The sequence below is a fragment of the Pavona decussata genome, unplaced genomic scaffold, assembly GCF_977016875.1.
Source record: "Pavona decussata unplaced genomic scaffold, jaPavDecu1.1 SCAFFOLD_125, whole genome shotgun sequence".
Taxonomy (NCBI): domain Eukaryota; kingdom Metazoa; phylum Cnidaria; class Anthozoa; order Scleractinia; family Agariciidae; genus Pavona; species Pavona decussata.
Genome location: NW_028145539.1, coordinates 237,501 through 264,135, shown reverse-complemented (window position 1 = coordinate 264,135; position 26,635 = coordinate 237,501). Strand labels below are relative to the sequence as shown.

At 40.5% G+C, this 26,635-nt stretch overlaps 1 protein-coding gene and 1 pseudogene across 1 annotated transcript; both read left to right on the top strand.

The window, feature by feature from the left end:
* The first annotated feature begins 4,769 nt into the window (after nt 1–4,769).
* LOC146469249 (uncharacterized) lies at nt 4,770–6,429 on the top strand. The gene is made up of 2 exons (XM_085123578.1): nt 4,770–5,676; nt 5,810–6,429. The coding sequence occupies exons 1-2, from the start codon at nt 4,770–4,772 to the stop codon at nt 6,427–6,429; spliced, it is 1,527 nt and encodes a 508-aa protein (XP_084979704.1).
* Nucleotides 6,430–11,727: 5,298 nt separating this feature from the next.
* LOC146469248 (uncharacterized) lies at nt 11,728–15,030 on the top strand (annotated as a pseudogene).
* The last annotated feature ends 11,605 nt before the right edge of the window (nt 15,031–26,635 follow it).

Genomic DNA, 26,635 nt, shown 5'->3' with positions numbered 1-26,635 from the left:
CTCTAAAATATTTTTTCGTTCGCACTCTGGATCATCCTATGCTTCATTGTGCAAAGAGAAGAAATCCCATTCCGTCAACATTTTGACAACGCCTCTCAGCGCCACACTGTTCCACCCTCCATCTGACCATGGAGTTATCAAAGTTATATTGAGTTAAAGGACACCTTTTCGCACATGGAAACTTTCACTATCCACTCTACTAACCCTAGGGCTCCTGGTGCTAAAATCTCGTGCTATGGTTTGCTTGGGTATTCTCATCAACACCAAGGATTTAACTTTACGAGTTCCATATCTATGGCTTCGTGAATTATCTGACGAATTACATCTGTGGCTGTCATGCAAGCAGTTCACAATTAAAGATCTGCAGTCCTAACTCAGAAAACTTTCTTGTGTGTCTGCTTGCATTCATGCCAGCTGGATATTTCTCTTGTGTCTTTTAAACATTTTGCGGAGTTTTCCTCCACATGCAAAACAACAACCAGTCACCTTGGAAATGTGTCAGGATCTGTTGTGGTGGAAAATATTTCTTCCCCTACTTAACAGTGTTTCTGTAATCAAGCCCATGGAGTGGCTCTTCGATACTTTGCATTTCACAACCGATTCTTGTACGGTTTGTGGTGGGGCAACATGCCTTGGTCAATGCCACACGTTTGCCTTCCCGCATTTCATCTGTTCCACTGCGACTCATATCTGCGCTTCTATCTTCACTATATCATTGTTGCTGTGAAGTTCTGGGCTCGTATGTCAAGACATCAGCAACTTCTTATCTTGTGCGACTGAGACGACTGAGACTGCTACTACTGTGATCAACTCAGGCTCCACTAACAATGCTTACATGCAACACTGTTTTGAGATAATTGTGGTTTCTTTCCTGTTCCATGATTTTGAACTATGTGCTCGTCACCTTCCAGGCAAACATGGGTCTGACGTCCTCACCGACGACCGCGCATGCCCAACGGCCTTAACAAGGTACTTCCAGTATATCTTCAGTGATCATGATTCCTGTATTGCTGAAGATGATCTTTTTATGCTCTTATCTTCGAGGACCCTGGACTTGATAAGTCTCCCTTCAAGATGTAACACCCCTTCTACAATTGGACTGTACGTAAAAGAAGTGATCTAAGTAGTGCCAGCAGCGAAGAATCTATAAAATCTCCAAACGCAAAGCGATTTAATGAAGAAAATTCAGCGACTATGGGAGACATTGCATGTGGCGTTTAATCTGGCCAAAACTTAACACTGGCAACGATCTGGGAGGCGGTAAAAAGAATTGAAACTAATACCAACTTAATGCTGGAAGAACAGAAAACTTTAAAAAGAAATTATGAAGAACTATGAGTTAGTCTAGAGTTCACACAAGCAAGGGTCGACTCTGTGGTGAAAGAGAATGAGGAGCTAAAGAACAAGATGAAAACAGTGTCAAACAACTGCGCTAGTCTACAGCAGAAGGACGTAGACTTGGAGAATAAGCTAGAGGCTAGCAAGGTGCAAAAGCTCTCCTTAGAGGAGAAAGTAAATGAACTTTCAGTAATGCATGACAATCTTGAACAATACACAAGGAAATTTAACTTAGAGATATATGGCATTCCCGAAGAAAGTGAAGAAGATACAGAACAGATCATCTTAGACCTTGCGAAATGCTTGAACGTGGACCTGGTACCAGAAGACATCGATATTTCCCACCGGATGAAAAAAGGTAACATCCAGCCAAGGCCAATAATCGTCAGATTTTCCAATTACTATAGTAAAGAAAGAATGTATCACAATCGCTGTAAGCTGCGCGGAGTAAACGTTTGGGAGTCTTTGTGAGGTGCAGAAAGAGTGTACATAAACGAAAATCTAACGGCTCAAAGGGCAAGTTTATTAAAGAAAGTGCGAGATAAGAAGCGTCTTCATGAAGAATGGTGAGTTTGGACTCTTGACGGAAAGATTTACGTCAAAACAGATCCCACAAGCACCGCAATAATAAGAAGTACGAATAATATTTATATCAATTCTTTCGTCAATTCTTCCCTGCCTGCATGACATTGTTTGAAACTATATTAGTCTTTTTTGTATCCCAACTAGTCATGTTTTTTTCTCTCTTTTGAGTACAATCTCGGGTTAGAAATTTGCATTCGATTTTCGTTTGAACTGGTTAATCCCAGGAGAAAGAATTATTTTATACCATTGTGATTGTTTTCGATAGTGTTACTAGCTCTGTATTGTGCTACACTATATATTCTTTGAATAGTAGCCTGTTTCTAATTAACTTTACTTTTCATTTACTCTTCTTGCTGTCAATTCTAGCTTATTATTGCTGCTTGTGTTGCCTGTTTTTTCTCTCCTCGGTTGATATGTCTAGTCTTTTGAAAATAATTAGTCTCAAGGTTAAGGGGTTACGTAATAAAATCGAAGTGACACTATCGTTAACTCGTGGATATGGCGATGGAAGTGGCCATTGATGCCATGGGCTTAACTAAAAGGTGGCTTTAATTTGTAATAGTTTAGAATGGTCTTTGAAATGTAATAGTGATGATGACTCTTAGGGCTCTTCACGCGTTTTCCCCTCATGGAGGGTGGGTGGGGGGAAGGAATGCGTCTATTTTTCTCTGATTACCTACAAATTGTTAAAACGCATTACATATTTTTTTTCTTTTTCGAAAAATTAATTCATGTCATAAACAAGATACGGTGCTAATATTTTTGTCATAAACAGGGTCAGGGTTTGACAGCCTGGGCAGCAGATTTCCACTTAGACTTGAGTTAGCCTCACAAAAATTTGAGGTATTTGGGTAAAGGAGGAATCAAACAAGGAAGGCAAATTTTGGCTATGTCCTTGGGGGAGGCGTCATCATTTTTTTTTTGGTTTTGAGGATTCAAATGTTATGCAGCTGTTTGTGGCTGCCTCCTATCTTCCCATTTTTTCCTTGGGGTGGATGTTCCCAGTCCCTCACCAAATGAAAGACTTTTAATACTGGTGGAATGATTTCTTTGCCCTATATGACCAGATATAAAGGTAAGCAATTTTAATTCTGGATTTTTTAAGGGCTGGATTACGGTAAACGGAATGTTTAGTTCCAAAAAATATCGATATCCCCCCACCCGTCCCATAGAAGGGATTTGATTTTCCAGGGGGGGAGGTGGTCAGTCTGCCTAAACTAGTTTTCAGTGGGGAAGGGGGGTTGACCTAAGTGACATATTTCCAGAGGGGGTATAGTGGAAAAATTCAAGGCCCGCCGAGACTCTCGTTTAAATTCCGAGGCCGAGACTTTAACTAGTTTTTCAAAAATGCGAGCCCTAGATGGCGTGATCTAGAAATCCGAGCGCAACACATCACCCTGTGCCTGGTGCTCATTATCCCTTGATATTCCTTCGTTCAACCTCAAAGGGCTGGTAATCGTCGTCAAAGGATGATTCTGTTCTTACACAATGTCGATGGAGTTGTAAGTGCATTTTTACAGTTTTAAGAAACAGAACTTTCCATCAACTTTATTTTCACTTCTTTGTTTTCGACTTACCCGACGACTAATCAATGGAAGGAGCAATGTTTTCTTCGTTATCAAAGCAAACACCTTGGGGAAAGAATTCTTAAGCATGTGGGGTTAAGTAAGACGGAAACACATTTCATTTGTAAATAATGTTGATCGCTGCTGGAGTAGCTAGAGCCGAGTGTCTGATCGAAATGAAATGCCAAAAGATTTCGTAACGAACTGACTTTTTTGAAAATTGCCGTTCCATGTTGATTTTGTACCAGAATTTCAGGATATTTTTGGTAGAATGCATAGGTTTGAGTTTAAAGAGTTTGCGTTTCAGGCCTCGATCACACAAGGCACAAGGCCCTATTTGTGAAGGAGACTCATATTATTATTCTTACATGTAAATGGCTTTCCGACAACTGTAGCATTTATTTTTTATATCTTGGTCATTTTAAAGCAGCAACAAAACACTTCCTGAATTATATCAGTTTATTAAAAGCTTGTCATGTTTTTGTAAAACACAATGAAAATAAATAAATAAATTAATGACAAGAAAAGACTCGAATTAAAAAGTTAAATTGTGACTTCACCAGATGAACATATGCACACTAACATTCACATGCTCATGTCCCTCAGTCGTAGTTCGCAAAGCTTACCAAAAGCGATTTGGATGCAATAAATGATTTCGCTGCGTAAGGTAAAGTAATCCATCAAACAACGGACAGGTACCGAATGGAAAGCTAACGGCTCTGGAAAACGGCAAGTGCACTGAAAGCCAAAGAAAGTTAAGATTCCCTGACTTAAATGAAAATCTGCCAAAGGAAATGAAAATATCAGAGACGCACAATTTTACCGTAATCACGGATATGCAAATTTGTCTAACAGATATTAATAGTGAAAGTATTGCTAAACGGTGTTGAAAGGCAACTGTGATCCTCAAATCTCTGGCTTTTCTACGGGAAAATGAAGCAGAAAATAATTAAGTCACTGATTACAATGGTCAACAATTATATTTCCGTACCCCGACGCGACTCGCGTGCGGCAAAGAAAATTTTCAATTATTTCGTCTTGAGCGTAGCGGAATTATTCGTATGTGCCTGTAGTTAACGGAAATTCAACGGATAATTCAACAACACATGAAAGGTGTGCAATGTTCTGAGCTTTGCAACCGCTCCTACAGTAGTTTTCCAGCAGAACAGTTCGGATGAAACACGTCGTCCACGGTTAGAATTAAAAGCAGTCGTGTTCTCTAACTTTGGCTGGTTTAATGGACTCAGAATATTACATGGGCGACGAGGAACGGATCAAAACATGGCATTGATCGGGAAAATTGAGGAATACAACGAGAGCGAGAGCTGGATCGAGTACACCGAACGACTCGAGCATTACTTCGCGGCGAATGAAATTATGGACAACAACAAGAAGCGAGCGGTACTGCTAAGCGCATGTGGAGCAAAAACTTGCAAGTTAATCAGGAATTTGGTAAATCCAAGGAAGCCGACCGACAAGTCGTTTACAGAGTTAGTCATCCTGGTGAAGAATCACCTAGATCCAAGACCCTCTTCAATCGTCTATCGGTTCAAAATTAACAGCCGTTTTCAAAAACCGGGAGAAACAATACAACAATATGTCGCCGAACTGAGGAATTTATCGGAGCACTGTGAATTCAATGACCAACTGGAGAAAATGCTTCGTGATCAACTGGTTTGTGGCGTGAATGATGAATGCATACAGCAGAGATTACTGGCGGAAAGTCAACTGGAATTCAAGAAGGCGATGGAATTAGCCAACGCGATGGAAACCGCCGACAGGAATACACGTGATCTGAAGCACGGGAATGCAGGGAATTTGAACGAAAAACCGAAAAAACCACAAGTTCACCGCGTGACCAAGGAGCCACTGAAACAAAAACAGCTGCCAAGGAACCCGAGGCAATCAAAAGAATGCTATCGTTGTGGAGGCCAGTTTCATGATGCCGATAAGTGCAGGTATAAAGAAGAAGAGTGCTATAGATGCCGTAAGAAGGGTCACAAAGCGAACAAGTGTCGCAGTAAACGTAAAATGAGTTTTCAAAACAGCAACAAGTTTGGAAACACACATCGCCTGGAGACATCAGAAGAGGCAGAGGAAGAATGCGAAGAATACACGATGTTTCACCTAGCAGCAAAGGAAAGAGAACCGTATCGAGTCGACCTACAACTAAACGGAGTTCAGACAAGTATGGAAGTGGACACCGGCGCTGCAGCTACGGTCATCAATGAAGAAACCTATAAGAGAATCATTGATGGAAATTCTGGGAAGAATCGACCGCATAATGGGAACCGTTAAAGTAAAGCTCCGAACGTATACAGGTGAATTAGTCAAGGTCTTAGGAACTGTGAACGGTGTTGTAAATTATGAGAAGCAAGAAGTAGAACTGCAAACACTAGTAGTGGAAGGATCAGGGCCTAACTTGCTGGGAAGGGACTGGTTGAGAGTTCTGAGACTCAACTGGAAGGAGCTGTTCACAATCCAAGTTGACGAAAACAACCACGAGTCTTCGTTTGGAAGGTTGATCGACCAGTACTCGGAAGTGTTTCGAGAAAGACTTGGAACATTCACAGGCCCGAGGGCGAAGATCCATGTGGAAACAGAGGCAAAACCGAAGTTCTTGAATGCGAGACCAGTGCCATCCACCATGACAGGGAAGATTGAGGCTGAACTCAAAAGGCTGCAAGATGAGGGAACAATCGAACCTGTTCAGTTCTCTGAATGGGCGGCCCGCATTGTACCTATCCTAAAACCAGACGGCTCCATTCGTATCGGCGGAGACTACAAAACAACTGTCAATCAAGTGTCTAAGCTGGACAGTTACCCTATCCCGAAGGTTGAAGATCTCTTTGCAACTCTAGGAGGAGGTGAAAAATTCACTAAACTGGACATGAGTCAGGCCTATCAGCAATTACTACTGGATAAAGAGTCCAAACAGTAAACCATTATCAACACACGCAAAGGATTGTTCCAGTACAACCCTCTGCCCTACGGAATATCATCAGCACCAGGAATATTTCAGCGGAACATGGAGAATTTACTGCGGAGCATTCGTTATGTAATCGTCCGGGTGGATGACATACTAGTGTGCGGAGCCTGTGACGAAGATTACTTAAACAACCTGGAAGAAGTCTTGAAACGACTAGCAAGCGCGGGCTTAAGACTGCGGAAAAACAAGTGTGTGTTCATGGAACCTCAAGTAACCTACTCGGGGCACAAGGTCAGCAAGGAAGGCATTAAACCGTTGCAAGACAAGGTCAATGCTATTACCAATGCACCAGCACCTACGAATGTGTCAGAGCTCAGATCGTACCTGGGCATGATAAACTACTACCAGAAATTTCTGCCCAACTTCTCAAGTGTGTTGGCTCCACTACATGGGTTGCTACGTAACGAGACTTGTTGGCATTGGGGTAAAGACGACTGTTGAGAAGACACCAAGACCATCTGATACAGCGGTCCAGTGTTCTCCAAGCGTCTATTCCTAATCAAGAGGAAGTCCCAGCTGCCCTGATTCCAGCATCGGTGGAAGCTGAAAAGCCAGAATTACAGGTGGAAGAAACTCCGACCAGCAGTCAAGACACCCCAGCAGCAGTGATTGAGCCTGTGCAGTCTGCTCCCCAAGGTGTCCCAGAAAAACGCTACCCTACCAGGAACAGACACGCCCCTCGATACTTGGCTGATTTTGTTACTAAGTGATTTGTTAGGTTATTAGGACTGAGACACTAAAGAACTGCAAGCTAATTTTGTTGTTGATTTATTGTGATAGTTTTCATGACTTAGTGGGGGAGTGTGGAATGTTGTGAGCTTTGTAACCGCTCCTCCAGTAGTTTTCCAGCAGAACAGTTCGGATAAAACACGTTGTCCACGGTTAGAATTAAAAGCAGTCGTGTTCTCTAACTTTGGCTGGTTTAATGGACTCAGAATATTACAAAAGGTCACAAACTTCTCTCTTCCCACCTACCGTCGATTCGACTTCGACATCAAGAGTTAGTCCGATTTACGCCTCGATGAGTGGAGGCGGTGCACAATCGCTATTAATTGTATCAATGTGCATTTGTTGAGAATCTTTTGCTTCACCTTCGAAGAACACTATTTTGTCACTTCTTCAGCCACTTGCCTCTTATGTTGGAGAATGCAGCGAGAATGCATTCAAAGCACTAAAAAATAGCCATGCAATGGCGACCCACAAAAATCTAACCTGCGATCGCAGACGTATTTCTGGCTGTCGCTTCTTTCCGATGTGGGATTGGCTATTATTCCACTTCTGGTTACACTGGAGTGAGTGATTCATTTGCATACGGAATGCCCCTAACACTCATGAATGCTAAAGCATATCCACGAGTAAAAAAACGAAGAGGAATTTTTTTCATATTTAAAGAACCAAAAGGCGACACTACATTGTCTTCAGGAACCCTTCTCAAACGAAAAGGATGAAAATATCTGGTCTGCGGAATGGGGAGGACAAACTTTATTTGCTCATGGGTCAGAAAACTCAAGGGGAGTATGTATCCTTTTGAAATCTAACGCTCCTTTCAGCCTTCATATTATTTACAGTGATCCAAATGGTAGATACATTATAGCTAAACTTAAAGTGGGTGATTAAGAACTTTTTGTGGTCAATGTCTATGTACCAAACCAGCACAATGAAAAACTGACTCTTATTAAAAATTCAGTACCTGATCCTATAGCTAAAACAGATATTACAAAATTAATAATCACAGGAGATTGGAATTGTACTTTAACGCCAAAAGATAAAGCAGGTGGCCTTCCTTGGAGAGAAACAGGATATAGAAACTCGATCATTAGCCTTATGAAAGAATTTGGCCTAAATGATATTTATCGTAAACTTCATCCGAACACTAGAGCTTTCACTTATGAGTCCAAAAGCTTAAAGGTGAAATTGAGAATTGATTATCTCTTTTATCTCCAACCCAATGACTGCTAATGTGAAAAACGCGGAAATCCGCGCGTCTATTGCCCCTGAACACAGGGCTTTTTTTATCTCTAGAAATTGAAGGAGATTTCAAACGGGGCCCAGGCTCCTGGAAATTTAACAACCAGCTGCTGGAGGAGGAAAATTACCTTCAACTTGTGAGCAGGACATATCCAGAAATTTTAGAAAAGTATTAAGATCTTGAAATAAACGATTACTTTGGGAAATGATTAAAATGGAAATTCGCGCCTCCACTATTACCTACTCCAAGAAGAAAAGGAGAGAAACAAAACAAAGAGAAATAGAATTGCAAAATGAAATCAACAAACTAGACCGGAAAATATGTAACGATAATTGCCTTGACACCAATACTTTAAATAAATATGAAGAAGCTAAAAAGCAACTGAAAGATTCATATGACATGAAAACATGAAAAGAGAGAGAGAGAGAGAGAGAGAGAGAGAGAGAGAGAGAGAGAGAGAGAGAGAGAGAGAGAGAGAGAGAGAGAGAGAGAGAGAGAGAGAGAGAGAGAGAGAGAGAGAGAGAGAGAGAGAGAGAGAGAGAGAGAGAGAGAGAGAGAGAGAGAGAGAGAGAGAGAGAGAGAGAGAGAGAGAGAGAGAGACAGAGAGAGAGAGAGAGAGAGAGAGAGAGGGAGAGGGGGAGAGAGAGAGAGAGAGATCGTTTCCCAAAATTTCTGTTCCCTGTGATTTTTTGAGGAAAATATCTTGGCGTAATGTTTCTCATCTGTTTCTAGCAGTGTAGTTGGACAGAAATGATGGCAAACATTACGTCTGGAGTGCTTTTGATTTTCGTTGAGTTTGCTTGCTGATTTTAAAAGCACCAATTTCATAGATTTCCTTGGAACTCTGAGAACGAACAAAGAGGCCCGAAACAGTCCTCTCTTAGTTTAAAGTTCACTTTTTGAAAGGGACTCTCAGAAAACCGCCAAATACGTAAAATCCGCCGTATTTAAGAAAACAAATGAGCAGGTCAACTGCAACTTCAAAGGCCAGCAAGAAAACTGTACGTACAAATGTGCATACAAATGTTATTTAATTAATACTCCTCTTTTAAACTGCAAATATCTAAGAGGAGAATATGTTAATATATTACAATACATATAAGACACTTGCAGTTGAAAAAGGAAGTATTAAATAATGCATATATTCTAAATATCCGTGAAATCCATAAAATCCGCCGTATTTTTAAAAAGATATCAGCCTGTCAACTGCCACTTCAAACTGGAAGTTCAAAGGCAGCAAGAAAACTCTAGTTAGGGTGGATTTCACGGATTTTACGGAAATTGTACATACAAATAACAATTAATACTCCTTTTTTAAACTGTAAGGATCTTTAAAGAGAATATATTAATATATCATATATATGTAATATATATTAGATACTTACAGATAAAAAAGGAAGTATTAAATTATGTATATTCCAAATATCCGTGAAATCCGTCAAATCCGCTGTATTTTAGAAAAAGATATCAGCCTGTCAACTGCCACTCAAAACTGGAAGTTCAAAGACCAGCAAGAAAACTGTATTTAGGGTGGATTTCACGGATTTTACGGAAATCATACATTCGAATGTCATTTAATACTCCTCTTTTAAACTGTAAGTATCTAAGAAGAGAATATATTAATATATTATAAGATATGTAAGATCCTTGCAGTTAAAGAAGGAAGTTTTAAATCATGCTTATTCTAAACATCCGTGAAATCCGTAAACTCCGCCGTATTTAAGAAAAAGATATCAGCCTGTCAACTGCCACTTCAAACTGGAAGTTCAAAGACCAGCAAAAAAACTGTGGTGTTAGGGTGGATTTCACGGATTTTGCGTAACATGACTGATGCAATATGGCCTAATACCTCTCTTTTAGATGTCTTATAATGTTCATTTGGCAGACAGTTACAGTTAGCAAAAGGACTATAAACAACAATTATCTAACAGTTCCATGAAAAAAATTCTGCTGTAAACTAGCACATTGTCAAAGAGTGGAAGTTCTTGCTCTTCGAAGAAAACTGTAGGTAGGGCGGGTTTCACGGTATTTGCGGACAAAACAACCTTCACCCAGTGATTTTAGATTCATGGACAAATTGTCATTGTCAACTTTTTTTTCGAAATGTGACATGATCAACAACGACCCTGACGGTACCAGATGATTGTTACCCCTTTTGTCATGAATTAGTGCAATTAACAACTTCTGCACCTAGTAATCAAGACATTTATTTCTTGATGTGCGATGCTTAGTAAAGTGCGTAACCAATGTGAAATAAACAAGGAACTGAACTTGGGCTGCTTTAATAGAGTTCGGCTGCTGATTGATACTTATTATCATGGGAAAGTAATGGAAGCAGTGTGTCGTGGAGTCTAACGAACTACATCGACACCTGTTGCTTCAATCGTTTGTTTTGCCTTCTGTGATCTACATCAGAGCTATGAAAATGCAATATGACTTAATACTTCGCTTTTACACTGAAGATGTCTTATAATGTTCATTGGAAGACAGTTACAATTAGAAAAGGGACTATAAATAACATTTATCTAACAGTTCCGTGAAAAATGTTCTGCTGGTAAACTAGCACATTGTCAGAGAGTGGAAGCTCTTGTTCTTCGAAGAAAACTGTAGATAGGGCGGATTTCACAGTATTTGCGGACAAAAAACCTTCACCCAGTGATTTTAGATTCATGGACAAATTGTCATTGTCAACTTTTTTTCGAAATGTGACAACATGGCTACCAACGACCCTGACGGTACCAGATGATTGTTACCCCTTTTGTCATGAAAAAGTGCAATTAACAACTTCTGCACCTAGTAATCAAGACATTTATTTCTTGATGTGCGATGCATAGTTAAGACCGTAACCAATGTGAAATAAACGGGGAATTAAACTTGGGCTGCTTCAATAGAGTTCGACTGCTAATTGCTACGTATTATCATGTGAAAATAATGGAAGCAGTGTATCATGGAGACTAACGAACTACAACAACACCTGTTTCTTCAATCGTTTTGTTTTGCGTTATGTGATCTACATCAGAGCTACGAAAACAAGCTCGACCTTGACCTTGAATACTTCAAAGGTTTTTCGCCAGTAATTAGGCTTCTTTGTTGCGACAATATAACAAGACCTGAAAATAATTACACTAAACACGACAGGGACGTGGCATTTTTCATTTGTACCTCAAATCAAACACTTCTATCAGTTTCCTTTGACTTTTAAATATATTCCTCGTGATTATCACAAATAAATTTTCGTATAAAATAGGGGCCTACTCTGGGAAGAAATCACTACACTGAACATGAACAAGACAAAATATCCTTGTAGACAACTCAACAGCCAGGCCATAAAGAGCTCAGCTTTATGCTTCATTAGCCCCATCATCGTTGGGAAGTGTAGGATAGTGAAAGCTCAATGTGTTTGTAAAATAGACGAAGGAGGCCTACAGAAAGCCTGGAACAACGTGTGTAAGACAAGAGATGTTTGCGATAAGGCAATTTGTGGTAAGAATCTGCATATCTGATGACCATCTTGTCTTTGAATTTTAAAAGGTCTTGTTGCTTAAAAATGGTCGGTTTTTTTCTTAACAGGAGTGAAAAACGTCGCATTTTTCTTTGGCGCTATCGGTGCCCAAGGTCCCAGAAAAAGCCGAGGAAAAAAGGGAGCCACTGCAGAGGAATATGCAAGCGATGAAAACAATGACGAAGTATTGACATCCAGTCAAGCAGCAAGCGCTGCAAGTCAAGATTGGATTTCTGAACATCAAACAATCATCAATGGCAAATTATGCCCATCCATCAACTACTGGATAGCCTTAACTACTCCAAATGGTGCCCCGGCAAACCCTATTGTCATTCACCGTGCACTCTTGGAATGCGGCGTGGAGACTATGGCACAACAGGTATGTGAATGTTTATTTTAACAGCGTTTCTTGAAAGCACTGTATGATGAGATGGGTAGTATATTTCGAACTGAGGCCATGTTTTCTCTCCGTTTTAATGGCGTATTGCTGATTACCATTTGGACATAACAAAAAAAAAAAAATCACGAAAATCCATCGTTTAGAAATGAGTTATGATCGAGTTGGACCATTCAAAGTCACTATTCAATATTTCGAGACATTTCCAAACAGAAAAATTAGTCAACACACTTAATCTTCTAACAGTTCCATAAAACCAAATTGATGGATTTGCAATAATTCTATTCGCAGGTACCCTGTTATGAGGGCAAGGAGTCGGCTGTCATGAAAGAACTATTCAAGGTCTTAAAAGATCACAAAAATCCCATGATCCAGGAACTAGTGAACTCTTCGTATGAACATTGCTTCCGAAATGAGATGGAAAGTGTGCTGGGTGAAGGGAACTTGATGGACTCGCAAGATTGTGGAACAGAGAAGGTGACCAGAGTCTGGCTCACAAATTCGACTTTCAGCTTCACGTTGCGGTTGTCCATCACAAAGCTTCAAGATGCAAAGTTGGAAATTGATATGTTTGGTTTTCAAGAGGACAGCAGGCAAAGTGCAGACGAAGAAGCAAGACTGGCGGATAAATTGACTGTGCTCGTAAATGACATAGGAATCGCGATGAAGAAAATGGAATACGCCCTCTTTTGTGGAAAAGTTTACAAGAAACTTCCCTCGGCCATGTACACTTACGCTTACAAGTGCGAAGTCCGCGCATTCATAAATAGCCTGGCAGCAAACGAGTTCTGACTGCTTAAGGACATGAGAAAAATAATTGACATACTTTCGGACCCAGACTGCGAGGTGGTGCGTCCTATCTCCATCGATTACAATCTGATCGAAGTAAATGGCGGATACTGCTGGTCCATCAAGGAGAGGTGTTTTGTGCAGAACCCGATTCCGGATGAAAAGATCGGCATCATCACCCCGAGAGCTTTCACGAAGTACGATCAGGGTGAAGAGCCTGACCCCAAATACTTCAAAGAAATTCTAGAGAACAGCCTCTCAGAAGTGGAAATTAGTGAATTTTGTGAGGATTTCTTGAAGCTTCTAAACTTTAACAAGAAAGGCCACAAGGATAGAGTACAGTGCCTGACTGGTGATGCAAATAGCGGCAAAACCAGCCTTTTCCATCCTATCCTCGGGCTTGTGCACCACACCAACATAGCGACTATCACAAAGCAAAGGGTATTCAACAAGGCCATGATCACAAAATCCACCGAAGTGGTCTTCATTGACGAGGCCTCGCCGTCAAGCATGGACATCGACGACTGGAAGATCTTGACCCAAGGGGGCTACACCGCATGCGACGTTAAGTACCAGACCGCAAAGTCCTTTATCAACCGCTGCCCCATGCTGTTGACGGCACAAACGAAATTGCAGTTCAAGCCTGAAGACCAACCCGCAATGGACCGCAGGCTTCGAAATTACAACTTCAAGAGTCTCCCGCATCCAAAGAAAGGAGCCGCCAAATGGCTAAGAAGACACCCAATGGAGTGCATTGTGTGGGCAGCAGCACAAGCCAGTAGGTGCGTGGCATCAGCCACCGAGGATGAGCTAAGTGACGAAGATAGCGCGGACGATGATGTACTGGGAGCGACGGAAAAGGAAGAGCTTCGCACGTTGTGCTTGGACAATGTCCTAGATGAGCGCGATTGCCCAACTGTCGAGGCGGGTGCACAGAGCGGTGCAATAGAAAACACTCAGGAGGACTTGGACTCAAGTCAAGACGACCAGACCATCGGTGCATTAAGGAGAATTATGGAGCAGAGCTCTCAGAGGTCACTCCGCCACCGCCAAGTTTCCGTCATGTTGCAAGCACGACTCGACCAGCGGGAAAGACAGAGGCAGGCAGAGGAGACGGTGTACCGACACAGACAGCGAAATCTCCTGTCGATGGGCGTCGCAAGCGAACATGTGGCGCTGCTTCCGAGGGATGCATTGGAACCCATGCCCACGCAAATCAGCGAGGACTTGGCTGCCTTCAGGCAACAGACCCTTCGGGAAGACTTGAAGACAAGGCGAGAGAGAGCACTTGCTGCATTTCAAACACCCTGGTTACAACAGACGGAGCACGAACTTCACGAGCTCGCCAGGACACTACAGGGATCAGCCCTGAGTCGGGAGAGGAGGGCGTCCACGGAGGCCTACCGCGAGGTCCTGCAAGACAAGCTGAGACAATTCCACCAGAATCACGGAACGGCCGGTTGCCAGTTGGCCTTGGACCAGAGGAAGCGATCGTCTGTTGCCCTGGGCCTACTGAAGAAAGAACACAGGCATCTTGTCACCAGCCTCTTCCAGTGCCTGCCCATTGCAGAGGATGTGTGCCAGTCGATCCGGACCGGAAGAGATGGCAACGAAGCATCTTCCTCGGGCTACAGAAGCAACACAGCTGTATCGCAGGATGTTCCACCTCAGTGCGGAGACAGCAGTGACGAGGAAATGTTCATCACGCCCGCCCCGAGTACGCAGCTAAGCCCCTGCGATGCAACTACACCAACTTCGTCTACCATGCACGATCTTGCCATTTCAGAGGACCTCATGCGGACCAGTACTTCGCGAAAAAGACCCACGTCTGGAGAACTAACTCTAGTCAGGAACAAGAAGCCACGCAAAACAATTCTGAGCTATTTTAGCCAGTAGTTAGATATAGAGAAACACCGAAACACAGCGAAAATGTAAAATGAATGCTAGAGTTTGTTTTTGGGTAATTACACACACGGTTGGAACTGGAACATGTACGGTTAAGCTAGGTCGACTTGAAAAAATTATTATTACATTATATACATCAGTGTGTTTGTGAATGGTGATAGAAAATGGCCATTGAAAAAAAAACAAAAGAGAGACATAGAGAGAATTAAAATGAAGGTTGCGTCGTTGACTACATTTGCAGTGTTTTTGTTGTTGTTTTATTCGCTCAACGGCATTTTCGTGGCAGCCCTTTTCTTAAGAGAATCGGCAGTTCTACCCTCCTGAAACCTGAAATCTAGATCTCTCAATATCGCTGTACACTGTCCAAATCCGTGCTTAGTTATTCCTTCCTTTAGAAAATAGTCCTCTTCTGCTGTGAATTTCAAAACATGACGAATGTTCCTCTGAGAGCGCAAGATTCTTTTAGGCAGGGCGTCCTTTTTGGGGGAGGTGTTGACATTTTCCACTGGTTCAACAGAAGGCCCGGCGGTGGAAGTTGAATCGCCGAGTCTTGCGTTGACGTCCTCGTCCACTTCTGACCCCTTGGCGCCTTGTAGTTTCTGTAGGCACTCGTGACCCTTCAAAGCAACTTCTCGGGATCGTTGTTTTTGATAGTGAACTTTAGCAACGGCAGAGCTGTGTTTTTGGTCTTCCGACAAAATCCTCTGCTCTTCGCTAGTGAGCTGGTTGAGGCTCTGCGTTTCAACAATTTGGCGATAACGCGTGGGATGGATGTACTTTCCAATTGCATCAAACACCAGTTTGCTCATGATCTCGCCCAATTTACCATGCTGGCCTCCATTTCTGTTGACGAGAACGAAATCACACTTGGGTTTAAGCAAAGGTCTAACGTACGAGATATAGCCATTGAGCACTTGCATGTTTGCGTCGGAAAGAGTCAAAGAATCAAATCCATACTTTCCGGCAGTCTTGAACGTTTTCTGATCAATGAATCCACCCTTTTTCTTAGCTGCATCAATCATGTCCACCATCAAATATTGATAAGTCATAGGACGTGACCCCTTCACTTTGATGAACAGATACATGGCTACGAATTTCGTGGCAAATGTCAAGTCCGAGGGGTTAACTTGAGCTGGACTCGATTTACACATCTTCACGGTATTTTCGTAGCGCGGCAGATGGAATTTCACGACCTCCAACAGCTCCTCCATTGTTGCCCAGTGGCCTCTTGCTTCCAGTGTTTCAATGTCTAAATCTTGTGTCCACTGCAATCGCATCATCTTTGCAACTGTCTTTCGTGCTCTTTTGAGGTACAACTCTGTTGCAGAGAACTTTTGAAAGACTGCCTCTGATGCGCCATGAAGTTTTCTGAAGTCGATCATTTCAGAAATGGCGTCTATGTAGCCTAAACGCCCACCATGGCCGAGCTTGCATTCGTCTTGTAAGTAGTCGATAAACTTGAACAACAAATTTGGAGAACATAAACTAAAGTCCACCACGTCAAAAGTCAACTCTTCCTCGTCTTCACAGCAAAATCTTAGAAACTTAAAGCATCTTGTAACTATTTGTTGCGCTGCACGATCCTTCTTGTAACCGCCACCACTTCCAGTCAACCATTTTGTTAACAACTCGGCAATGTCACACGATAATGAAAACGAAGGAAGTATCTTTACGGCATGCTTTGTGGTTTCAGTTGTTTGATCTTGAATTGGTTTCACCATCGGAACATTTCGCGAATCTGTGATTTCTTTCGAATTGGGCTTTTCATCAAAATAAAAGAACCAACTGTGCTTGTTATAAACATGTTTTCTGCACCCTCTTTGACTTTGAAATCCATCATGGTCGCACTCTTGTATTGGGCAGTGATACAAGCTGTTGGTTTCATCTTTTTCCAAGTGAAGCCGTTTCGGTTTGGGCGACGCTCCATCGATATCCGACCAATCGACTTTATACTTCTTGCTCATTTTGCCTTTTAAGCGCATCTAGTCAACACGATCTCCTTTAAATCTGAACCATAACCGAGGAGCGGATGACGAGCAAAGGAACTGCATATATGTTTGCATTTGCCAAAGCATGCCCTTACTTGCCCGCCCTCATTACTATTGTGCAAAATTCATGACAGTGACATGCCACCAAACTCGCCCAAGCAGGTCTGAGCGCGCCTTCTTGTTTGCCTCATTCCCAAAGGCAACCTTAATTTGGGAACAAAATGGGAATGCGTAGAAAAATGGTCCAAAATCTGTTCTCAAACGACCAATTTGGGAACAATATGTTCTATTCACAGAGAGGAACTCGGAACAAAACAGCCCTAAATGACCAATTTGGGAACAATGTGTTCCATCAACAGATAGGAACTCGGAACAAAACAGTCCTTACTTATCAATTTGGGAACAATGTGTTCCGTGCACAGATAGGAACTCGGAACAAAACAGTCCTTATTTATCAATTTCGAAACAATGTGTTCCATGCACAGATAGGAACTCGGAACAAAACAGTCCTAAGTTATCAATTTGAGAACAATATGTTCCATTTACAGTTGGGAACTCGGAACAAAACAGTCCTTATTTATCAATTTCGGAACAATGTGTTCCATCAATAGATAGGAACTCGGAACAAAACAGTTCTTATTTATCAATTTGGGAACGAAGTGTTCCATTAACAGATAGGAACTCGGAACAAAACAGTCCTAAATGACCAATTTGGGAACAATGTGTTCCATCAATAGAAAGGAACTCGGAACAAAACAGTCCTAAATGACCAATTGGGGAACAATGTGTTCAATTTACAGATAGGAACTCGGAACAAAAAAGTCTTAAATGACCAATTTGGGAACAATGTGTTCCATTTACAGATAGGAACTCGGAACAAAACAGTCCTTATTTGTCAATTTGAGAACAATATGTTCCATTTACAATTGGGAACTCGGAACGAAATATTCCTCTTTTACACTAGAGTGAACGTTTTGTTCCTACCTTGTAAAACATCTGGTCCTCTTATAGTCAATAGGAACACAAAAACGAGGAACAGTCCATACTAGAGGAACGTTCCTTTTGGAATACAGGAACAGCCAACGAAACTTAAAATCAGCAAAAAAAAGAATCAAAGACTATGGAAAAACCCCAAAAAGCGTAATTCAAGCGCTTTGGCGAAATGAAAACAATCTTTAAAATTTGGTGAAGTCTCATTCAATCGAAGGCAGCAAAACGAGCCAAAATCAAATTTTGGTAAATGTATAAGAGAGAGAGAGAGAGAGAGAGAGAGAGCCAGAGGCACGGGCACTTTTGTAACGTGATAGGGAACTTTTGTCACGAGGCTAGGGAACTTTTGTAACCCAGGGCACTTTTGTAATGTTCGATAGGGCACTTTTGTAACAATAGGGCACTTTTCTAACAAACTGACACTTTTGTATCAAGTTGTACAAACTCCAACTGTTGTTGTTCCCATTATTTAGAAAACAGGTCATGCACATGATTAAACGCGATAACCTAAAGTACCGCATTTATTCGAATAAACGCCGCGGCTTTTAATAAATTTTTGGCACTTAAAGGGGAAGTATCACGCAAATTTGCTGTCATTTCAAAACCCAAAAATGTTTTGTCTGTCAGCAGAAACAACGAAATAATTGTCAAGTTTGTTAAAAATTATCACCCCAGTGCAATAAAACTGTCGATTAGTGCCTCTGGCCAGTGACAGGGTTGGCTGGTTTGGATTGAAACTTGAAAAATATTAGGCTAATGTTTTTCAAGTTCTCGCTCTTTTGTTTTCAAAATGCGCTAGAACAGATCACAAGTTGTTTCTTTCAAGAATTGAGTTGATTTCGTTCCTCTCGTCATTCTAGAATTATTTGGCAGCTGATTGAAGGTCTTATTTCATCATTTTTAACAAAAGATATCAAAAAACCCATGATACTTCCCCTTTAAGATGCGGCGTTTATTTGAGGGCGGCGTTTATTCGAGGGCAGCATTTATTGCAAACCTTGTAACAACAATTGAGAATTTATTGTGTCATTTAAACGTCTGTCGAGCTTATTGAATAACTTCCTACGTGCAAACACTGAGAACAACTTATTTGCATAAGTCACTGGCAAAAGAAAGAGAGAAATCAGACTAGTTGTACCGGCAAGATTCTCGGCTGATACCACGGAATTGCGCATCGCAGAAGTTTTAGAGACTGAGCTAAGCAGCCAAGCTACGAAGTATAGCCAGTTTGAACTAAATAACATTACAATCGAGAAAAATAAATTTCCACGTATGGTTTAGATTGAATGTTGTCTTTTGTTTTTAAAGATGGGTAGTTGAATTGCTTATATTGGTGATAAATAGATGCTTCGAATAAACGCCGCAATGTCGAGAAAGATCGCGGCGTTTATTTGATTTTTGCTTGTCCCTGCGGTGTTTATTCGATGGCAGCATTTATTCGAATAGTTACGGTACACTTATTTCACTTTATGACCAAGACGCTGAAGCACACATTTCAACTTTTTGTGTATTTTAAGTATTGCTTGTGTTACTTCACTATTTTCAAAAGAACAAGATGCAATTTAGTTACTTTTGTTAACTTAACTGGAACTAACATATTCCTTTATTTCATGGGAAAATCAATTACAACAGAGTTAATAGCTTATTGATGCTGACGGGATATGATAAACGTGCGGGGGCGTTTGATTGCCCATATCCTGTGCTATGTTTATAAAGATAATGACTGCCTGAAAATTTTTGAAATATTGTGCCACTAGTGCGTGGTAAGAATGGTACGTACAACAACCCTAACAGAGCTGAAGAAACAGCTTAACAACTAACCTAAATGTCGAGTGTCTTTACATCATCCGAGTGCAATTTCCGCTACAAGAATATTCCAAACATTGCGTTAACCACGCAAACAAAAGAACAAATCGTGTGGCTGCGGCTTTCTGGGTATTTTTCGACAACTGCAACGTTTTGCTAAAACAATGAACAATCTCGCATGCACTTGAATCAAGTGTCTTTATCATGGGCAATAGAGCGGTTTTCAGGTCAACATCAACAGTTATTGTTGCTCCTTTGGGTTGATGAGGTCTGAAATTGAACAGAAACACCGCGCGCTAATTTATTTTTTTACTGGCCAAAGTACTAAACTTCGTGCTAAAAAGTATTGAAAACCACTCCATTACCTAATGTCTTATCATGCTTAATATTAACTCAACCGAACAAGAACAAGATAAACTTATTGCAAATACTTGCCATAGAAGAATTTAACAACAATCCGAGGTACAGCCAGTCCGTGAGAGGTGTAATCCTCGGAAAATCCTGAATGCCTTGTTAACTGGGCCTATTCAGATTGTGATTGGCAATTTTTTGCAACTTTTCGGGGAATGTGAGAAACTTTGTAGCAAAGAAGTAAATTCGTGCATGCAACATTTCCTCCGCATCAAAACATTTAATTTTGAAAGCAACTTTCAAGATTTGTCAGAAATGCATTTTGTACGTATTCCAATTATCTTTTTATAAGCGATCTTTTGGAGCAAGTTTGACACAATCTTGAAAGGCCTACTCTAAGCTAAGAATGTTGAACCCACTTGCCTTTGGGCCCTTTTAGTTATCTGTTTGTTAGCAGGCGTAGGTTGCTCATAAGGCCAAATTATCGCTTTTACCCGTCAAAGTTTAAAAATAGTGTTAAACAACCCTAAATGTTTTTAGGTTTGCCCATCTTGGAAGCCCTACTTTGACGCCTTTCATATTTTAACCGTTTAACCGGTTGATGACCGTGTCCAATAAAACTAACAGCGCTAAAACCATGAGAAAAGAGAATAGTTTCTTGGTATGACCCTTAATAAATAATATGTATAAATTATGGCGTGAATTAAACTGCATAAGTTACATCTCAGACGGGCCTCTTGTTTGTGTTCCTTTAAAATGAATGAAACACACCCTTCGTTCAAAGTTTCATGCCGATGTTGACTGTTTGGATGTGTTCACACTTGTAAATTTCAGTGTTATGATCTTGGGTCGCTTTGTTCGCGGCTTCGTCGCCAATAGATTGCGCAAGCAAATCACTAATCTGATACCGATTCTGGAGTTTTTTTGAGAAGAAAAAAGGGGTGGGGTTGTCTGCATTTCGTCAGCCACTGCCTCCTTGTTTTAACCAAAGCCTAACTGGAAATTCGTCCGTAGACAACTAGATGTATTGAAATTCTAAAAAATCCTCTCAAAAAGAAAAAAAAATTGAATAAAAACAAAGATATAATGGCAACTGCAGTGATAGAAAAATGCGAGATATACGCAAAAGGCAATTATAAGTAGTTTAGAACAACCAAAATTTACAGGCCTGGTGCATCGTGCGTTACTTATCGCAGTGCCTTCTGATTTCCATCATTGTCTTTAATGAATCAATTGAGTCCATAGTATCACTGCTACTTTATATTTTCTTGATTGAATCTGAACCTCACTGTGGTCTGCCCTGGAGCCTTTAGGGTGTTTTCTTGACACCGACGTTGTGGTCAATCTATAATATAAAGGCTCTCACTATTGATTAAAACGTTCCTTTAGGATACGTTTCCGGTATGTAGAAATGCACAACAGCAATTTTTTGCATGTAAACCTATTCCCATTATACCTTTCATGGTCATTCACTGATGCAATGAGTCACACATTCAACTATGTAAGCAATATATCAGTATCCTCAATAACGCAAAATGCGGCAAGGTTGAATAAAACCTTTTCACAGTGCTAGTTCCCTTGCATTTTATAGGAAAGACGTAAAATTTTTATCACTTATTTCTACTGTGGTAATGTCTAGATTGATGCCCCTTTTGGTTCTTATCTCTAAAGAATTTATGTACAAATCACTTGTTGGAACTTCAAGCAAATAGGGACGTTTTGTAACGTTGCCGGTTTTAAGACATTAGTAACTTAAAAAATTCATAAAAAAATAAAAATACATCCAATTCGCTTCAATTTTTCTTTGTCAAATTACCAAAGGACGTCTTAATCTTCCCTCAAAATCGTGTGAATGTTGGCTAGTTCAAATTGGCTAAATTGCTTTTCCAAAGTGACGATGCAAAAAACGGGCTTTTTCCAAATCGTGATTCTTTTCATGGACATGAAAAGTCAAACACAAACACGGCGAATTTTTCTGGGCCGCAATATCTCCAATTTAAATTACTGTGGTAATCGAGAGAATCGTATGGCATAGGAATGGTAAGGTAAGAGCTACAATTTGGCAGAGAAATCGATCAAAAAGCTTTTTAAGAAGTGCTTACCACGGAGTAGGGATCTTTTGTAACCTCCTAGCCATAATAAAGCGTCTTAATCCCTTTGATTTTAAAGTTATTTCTTGAATTTTGGCCTGCAAGGGGTTCATTATTAAAGGCTTCCACTGAAAAGTTGTTGTGCGTTACCACGTAAAAATGGGCAAATTATTGCAAAAGGAGGGAAATGTTACAAAAGTGCCTGACGATACCTATGGGGGGGGGGGGGGGGAGAGAGAGAGAGAGAGAGAGAGAGAGAGAGAGAGAGAGAGAGAGAGAGAGAGAGAGAGAGAGAGAGAGAGAGAGAGAGAGAGAGAGAGAGAGAGAGAGAGAGAGAGAGAGAGAGAGAGAGAGAGAGAGAGAGAGAGAGAGAGAGAGAGAGAGAGAGAGAGAGAGACTATTTCGCTCCAAATCTCGCTAGATTGAGCAGGGAGATAAGCCTACAAAATACTTCTTTAATTTAGAAAAGAGAAAATATGAAAAGAAAGTAATCAAGGAACTAAAAACTGAGAATCCTGCTGAGCTGAGCCATTAACCAATATCAAGAACATAGGTAACAAAATTGAGGAACACTTTAGACAGCTTTTGAGTCGTCAAATAGTGGAAGATGAAACCATGAATGAAGTTAACTTCGACTCATTTGTGGAAGAGCTAGAGATCCCTAAGCTAACAAAGGATAAACAACATCTTATGGAACACGACTTATCAATTAAAGAAATCAAAAATGCTATAAAACAGAGGTGTCTCGCATCCAAGCAATGTAGCGTGTTAGATACCTGAACCCTATATCAAATTAAATCTTATAGAGCTGGCTATCCAACTAAACCAAGAATTTTGAAATAAAATGAATTGCCGAATTTTTAGCGCTGTTTTCTCGAATCAATTTTTTTCACTTGGAGGAGACACTTCAAAAAGCTAAAACTCAAAAGGAATTTGTTCGTTTGCCTTCAAATTTGGATAGTAGCTAGTTTACCATATAAACAACAAAAACATGTCTGTGAATTTTTTCTCCGAGAGCGATTTTTGTACGATTACTCCACATTTTTTTCATCCTATTTCGAAAATGCTCTATAACTTTTCATTGCGATTGAATATAGCAAAATGCAGACACGTTTTTTAGCGCTTTGGGTCTGGAAACTGAGGAACAAATTAAATCAGCGAAAAACAAAATTCGATTTCACTTGTAGCTTTAAAAAGGTGATTCGGACGCTCGCATTTAAAGGTCCTGAAAAATTTCACAATTCATTTTATGCCTCCCCAGTTTGGGCAAATTTGCCGGAATATCTTAGCCTCCTAATTAAGGGTGCGCAGAAAAAGCCTTACGAGATAATCTTTCCTGGGCTTCCCTACAGGGACGTACTTGTGCGCTGTGGTCTTCATACTCTCTCGGATCGGTGCGCTGCAGCATGCACTAAGTTTATCCAGAGAGTTCAGGACTCTGGCGTCCTTGCTAACTTGCTACCACAGTGCACAACTGTGTCCCATGGATACAATCTACATTCAGCAACCATCAGAGAGGATCCCACCATGGCCTCTACTAACTGTCTTGACAAATATATTACATATAGATATTCTTAGTAAAATGTTTAAATGTTTAATGTTTCATGTTAATGTATATATATATGATTAGTACCCTGACCACCCTTGTAATTTAGCTGTTAAGCTACAAAAAGAGTAATTAAACTGATTATTATTATTATTTATTTATTTATTTATTTATTTATTTATTTATTTAAAATTCTTGGTATAGTTTGATAGCCAGCTCTATAACCTTTAATTTGATATAAGGGTTCAGGTATCTACAGTTTAAACCGGACGCGCTACCTTGCTTAAACGCGAGACACCTCTGAAGGTATAGGGTAAGCTTAAAGGAAGGCACACAGGGCAAAATATTAAGCTTTTAAATGACTTAATGTCTTACACCGAAAGCAATAAAATCTCCGGTATCTTTCTTTTTGTAGACTTTGAAAATTCTTTTGATTCTCTAGAATGGGATTTTTTGCATAGGGCTCTAAAAGCTTTTAACTTCAGTCCAGCCATTAGAAAATGGATTACAATCCTCTACAACGATGTTGAAAGTGGAGTGACGAATGGGGGCTATAATTATGACCAACCAATTTTAAACATCTAGAGGCATACGGCAAGGCTGTCCGCTTGGCCCATTTTAAAATATTCTTTCTGTAGAATTGTTAGCGCTGAAACTCCGCTATATTCCAGAGTGTAAAGGTATTTCTCTTCCAAATTCTCAAGAAGTGAAGCTATCTTAATTTGCCGATGACACAACACTCATTTTAAGTGATATAGACTCCCTTAAAGCATCTTTGCATCATATTAACAGCTTCGGAGAAATATCAGATATTAAATTAAATGTTACAAAGACAAAAGCTATGTGGATTGGATCAAAGAAAGAGTGCAAGAATAAGATAATGAACTTCGCACCTTTAAGAGAACCTATAAAAATCCTTGGTGCGGAGAGGTCAGCGGTCAGCGATGGTGGATAGACGTGGATTTTAGAGCTCCGCTTAGTTCTGGCTAGACGGCGCGTATTCCACCACATAAATAGCGAAAAAACATTGTAATAGCACTTTGGTTCGGTTAGAGAGACCGAAAGAAGCAAATTGGTAGCTTTTCAAGCGGAAATGTCCGAAACTCCTTCTGACACGTGTTCACTCGAAGAACTTTATAGGGTCGAAGACTTAAAGGACATCTCGAAATCCTAGACGAAACTTCACACAAATATAGGAGCAGAATTCTGCCAGGTTCATAAGAAACTCAAGGAAACAACTGACCGAGTCATGGAATTGGAGAAGGCGATGTCACACTTTGAAAATGAGCAGTTGGAGATGAAGGAAAGTACGATACCCGGGATAATAGAAGAGGCTGAAAAGCCCGACAAGTCCATACGCGACGAACTTCTTGCCCTGAATCTTTGGGGCAGGAAATGGAATCTCATTTTTCACGGTATAACCGGGGAGTTAAAAAAAACTTCTGAAGCTACAAGACACAAAATTCAAGAATTCTTCAATACTACACTCAAGATGGATCCAGGTGAAGTGAAATATATTAATTTCGCTGCGTGCCATAGAATTAGAGGAAGCCGAGACGCAACTAAAGAGTCGATCATCGTCAGGTTTGTCGACCTGCAACAGCGGGATTACATTCTTAATCTAGCCAAGAAGCTCCCAAAAGGATCAGGTTATGGAGTGAGGGTCGATCTACCACCAGAGCTCTCGAAGCTTAGAGGCCGACTTCTCAAGAAGAAATGGGAGCTTCCCTTTCAGCAACAAAAGGAGGCGAAATTAAAGTATCTACAGAAGGCCCCATTCATTCAACTAGTCGTGGCTGGTCAGGTTCAAGAATCGGGTTGAACTATGGAAAAAGCTAAGTTATTGCCTGTCTTACTGAGTAAAAGCTAATTTCGAGAATAGCATATCTAATAATTATGTCGCTATTAACATTTTGTTTAAGTACTTCTAGTACGCGCGAGTCGCAGCACAGGACATCATTACTATAAGCCAGAAGCTGCAATCGCTAACAGGACGCTACTTGTTGTGTTTGTTTAGTGTCTGTTTGTTCTTGTTCTGGATTGATAAGTCTCAATCTGTTTTCGTCTTACATATGCAAATATATATATATTTATTGTAGCGTTTGCTCTGTGCCAGCAAATCAATTCTACCCCTCAAGCAGTTTAAGGCCTGGGTTTGAAGGGTGTTCAGAAATTATGAATGATCCCCTATATCTTTGGTTTGTCTGCCTAGAACAGGATGAAATTTTCCCTGAACATTAAACTTGATGTTTCCTTTTGCCTTAACGTATAATTTTGATCACGTGACACATCACGTGACCAAAAAATGAGAATATCGTAAATCGACGATATGGCGGCGAATATTCTTTATAAAGATAACTGAATTAGTGTTTCCAAAGCAGATTTTAAATATTTAACTTTCTACGTTTGGAATGACTGTCCTTAAGTTTGTAAATTGGAAAAATCAACGATCAAAGGTTGAATTAAGGACTAAAAAATGCTTTTGCCCTGATAATTTTTTTCTGGAGAACAATGGACGATCATTCCAAACGTGAAGCGATGGAGGTATTTAATCTTTATTAGAAACGCGTTTTTGTTTGATGTTATCTCTTAAAACCGTTACCTACCTGTCAAATCTTTGCTTTTTGCACAAAAATGATCACGTGACACGTGATCTATAGCACTACTTATTATGCTTAGAAATTTTCAGAATGATGAGATCGTTTTATCTTCCAAATTTCAGTTCAGTGCCATTGAATTTGTTAAAGTTATCTAGAATAAACCATTTTTCCTCTTAAAAGCCCTTGACCCAGGCCTTAAACTGCTTGAGCCTTTTGCGTTGTAAT

What these genes read in the sequence shown, in the direction of transcription:
- LOC146469249 (XM_085123578.1), top strand. Translation starts at nt 4,770, where the DNA reads ATGGCATTGATCGGGAAAATTGAGGAATACAACGAGAGCGAGAGCTGG. An exon ending in ACTAAACGGAGTTCAGACAA is followed by an intron (nt 5,677 to 5,809) that starts GTATGGAAGTGG and finishes GAACGTATACAG; the next exon opens with GTGAATTAGTCAAGGTCTTA.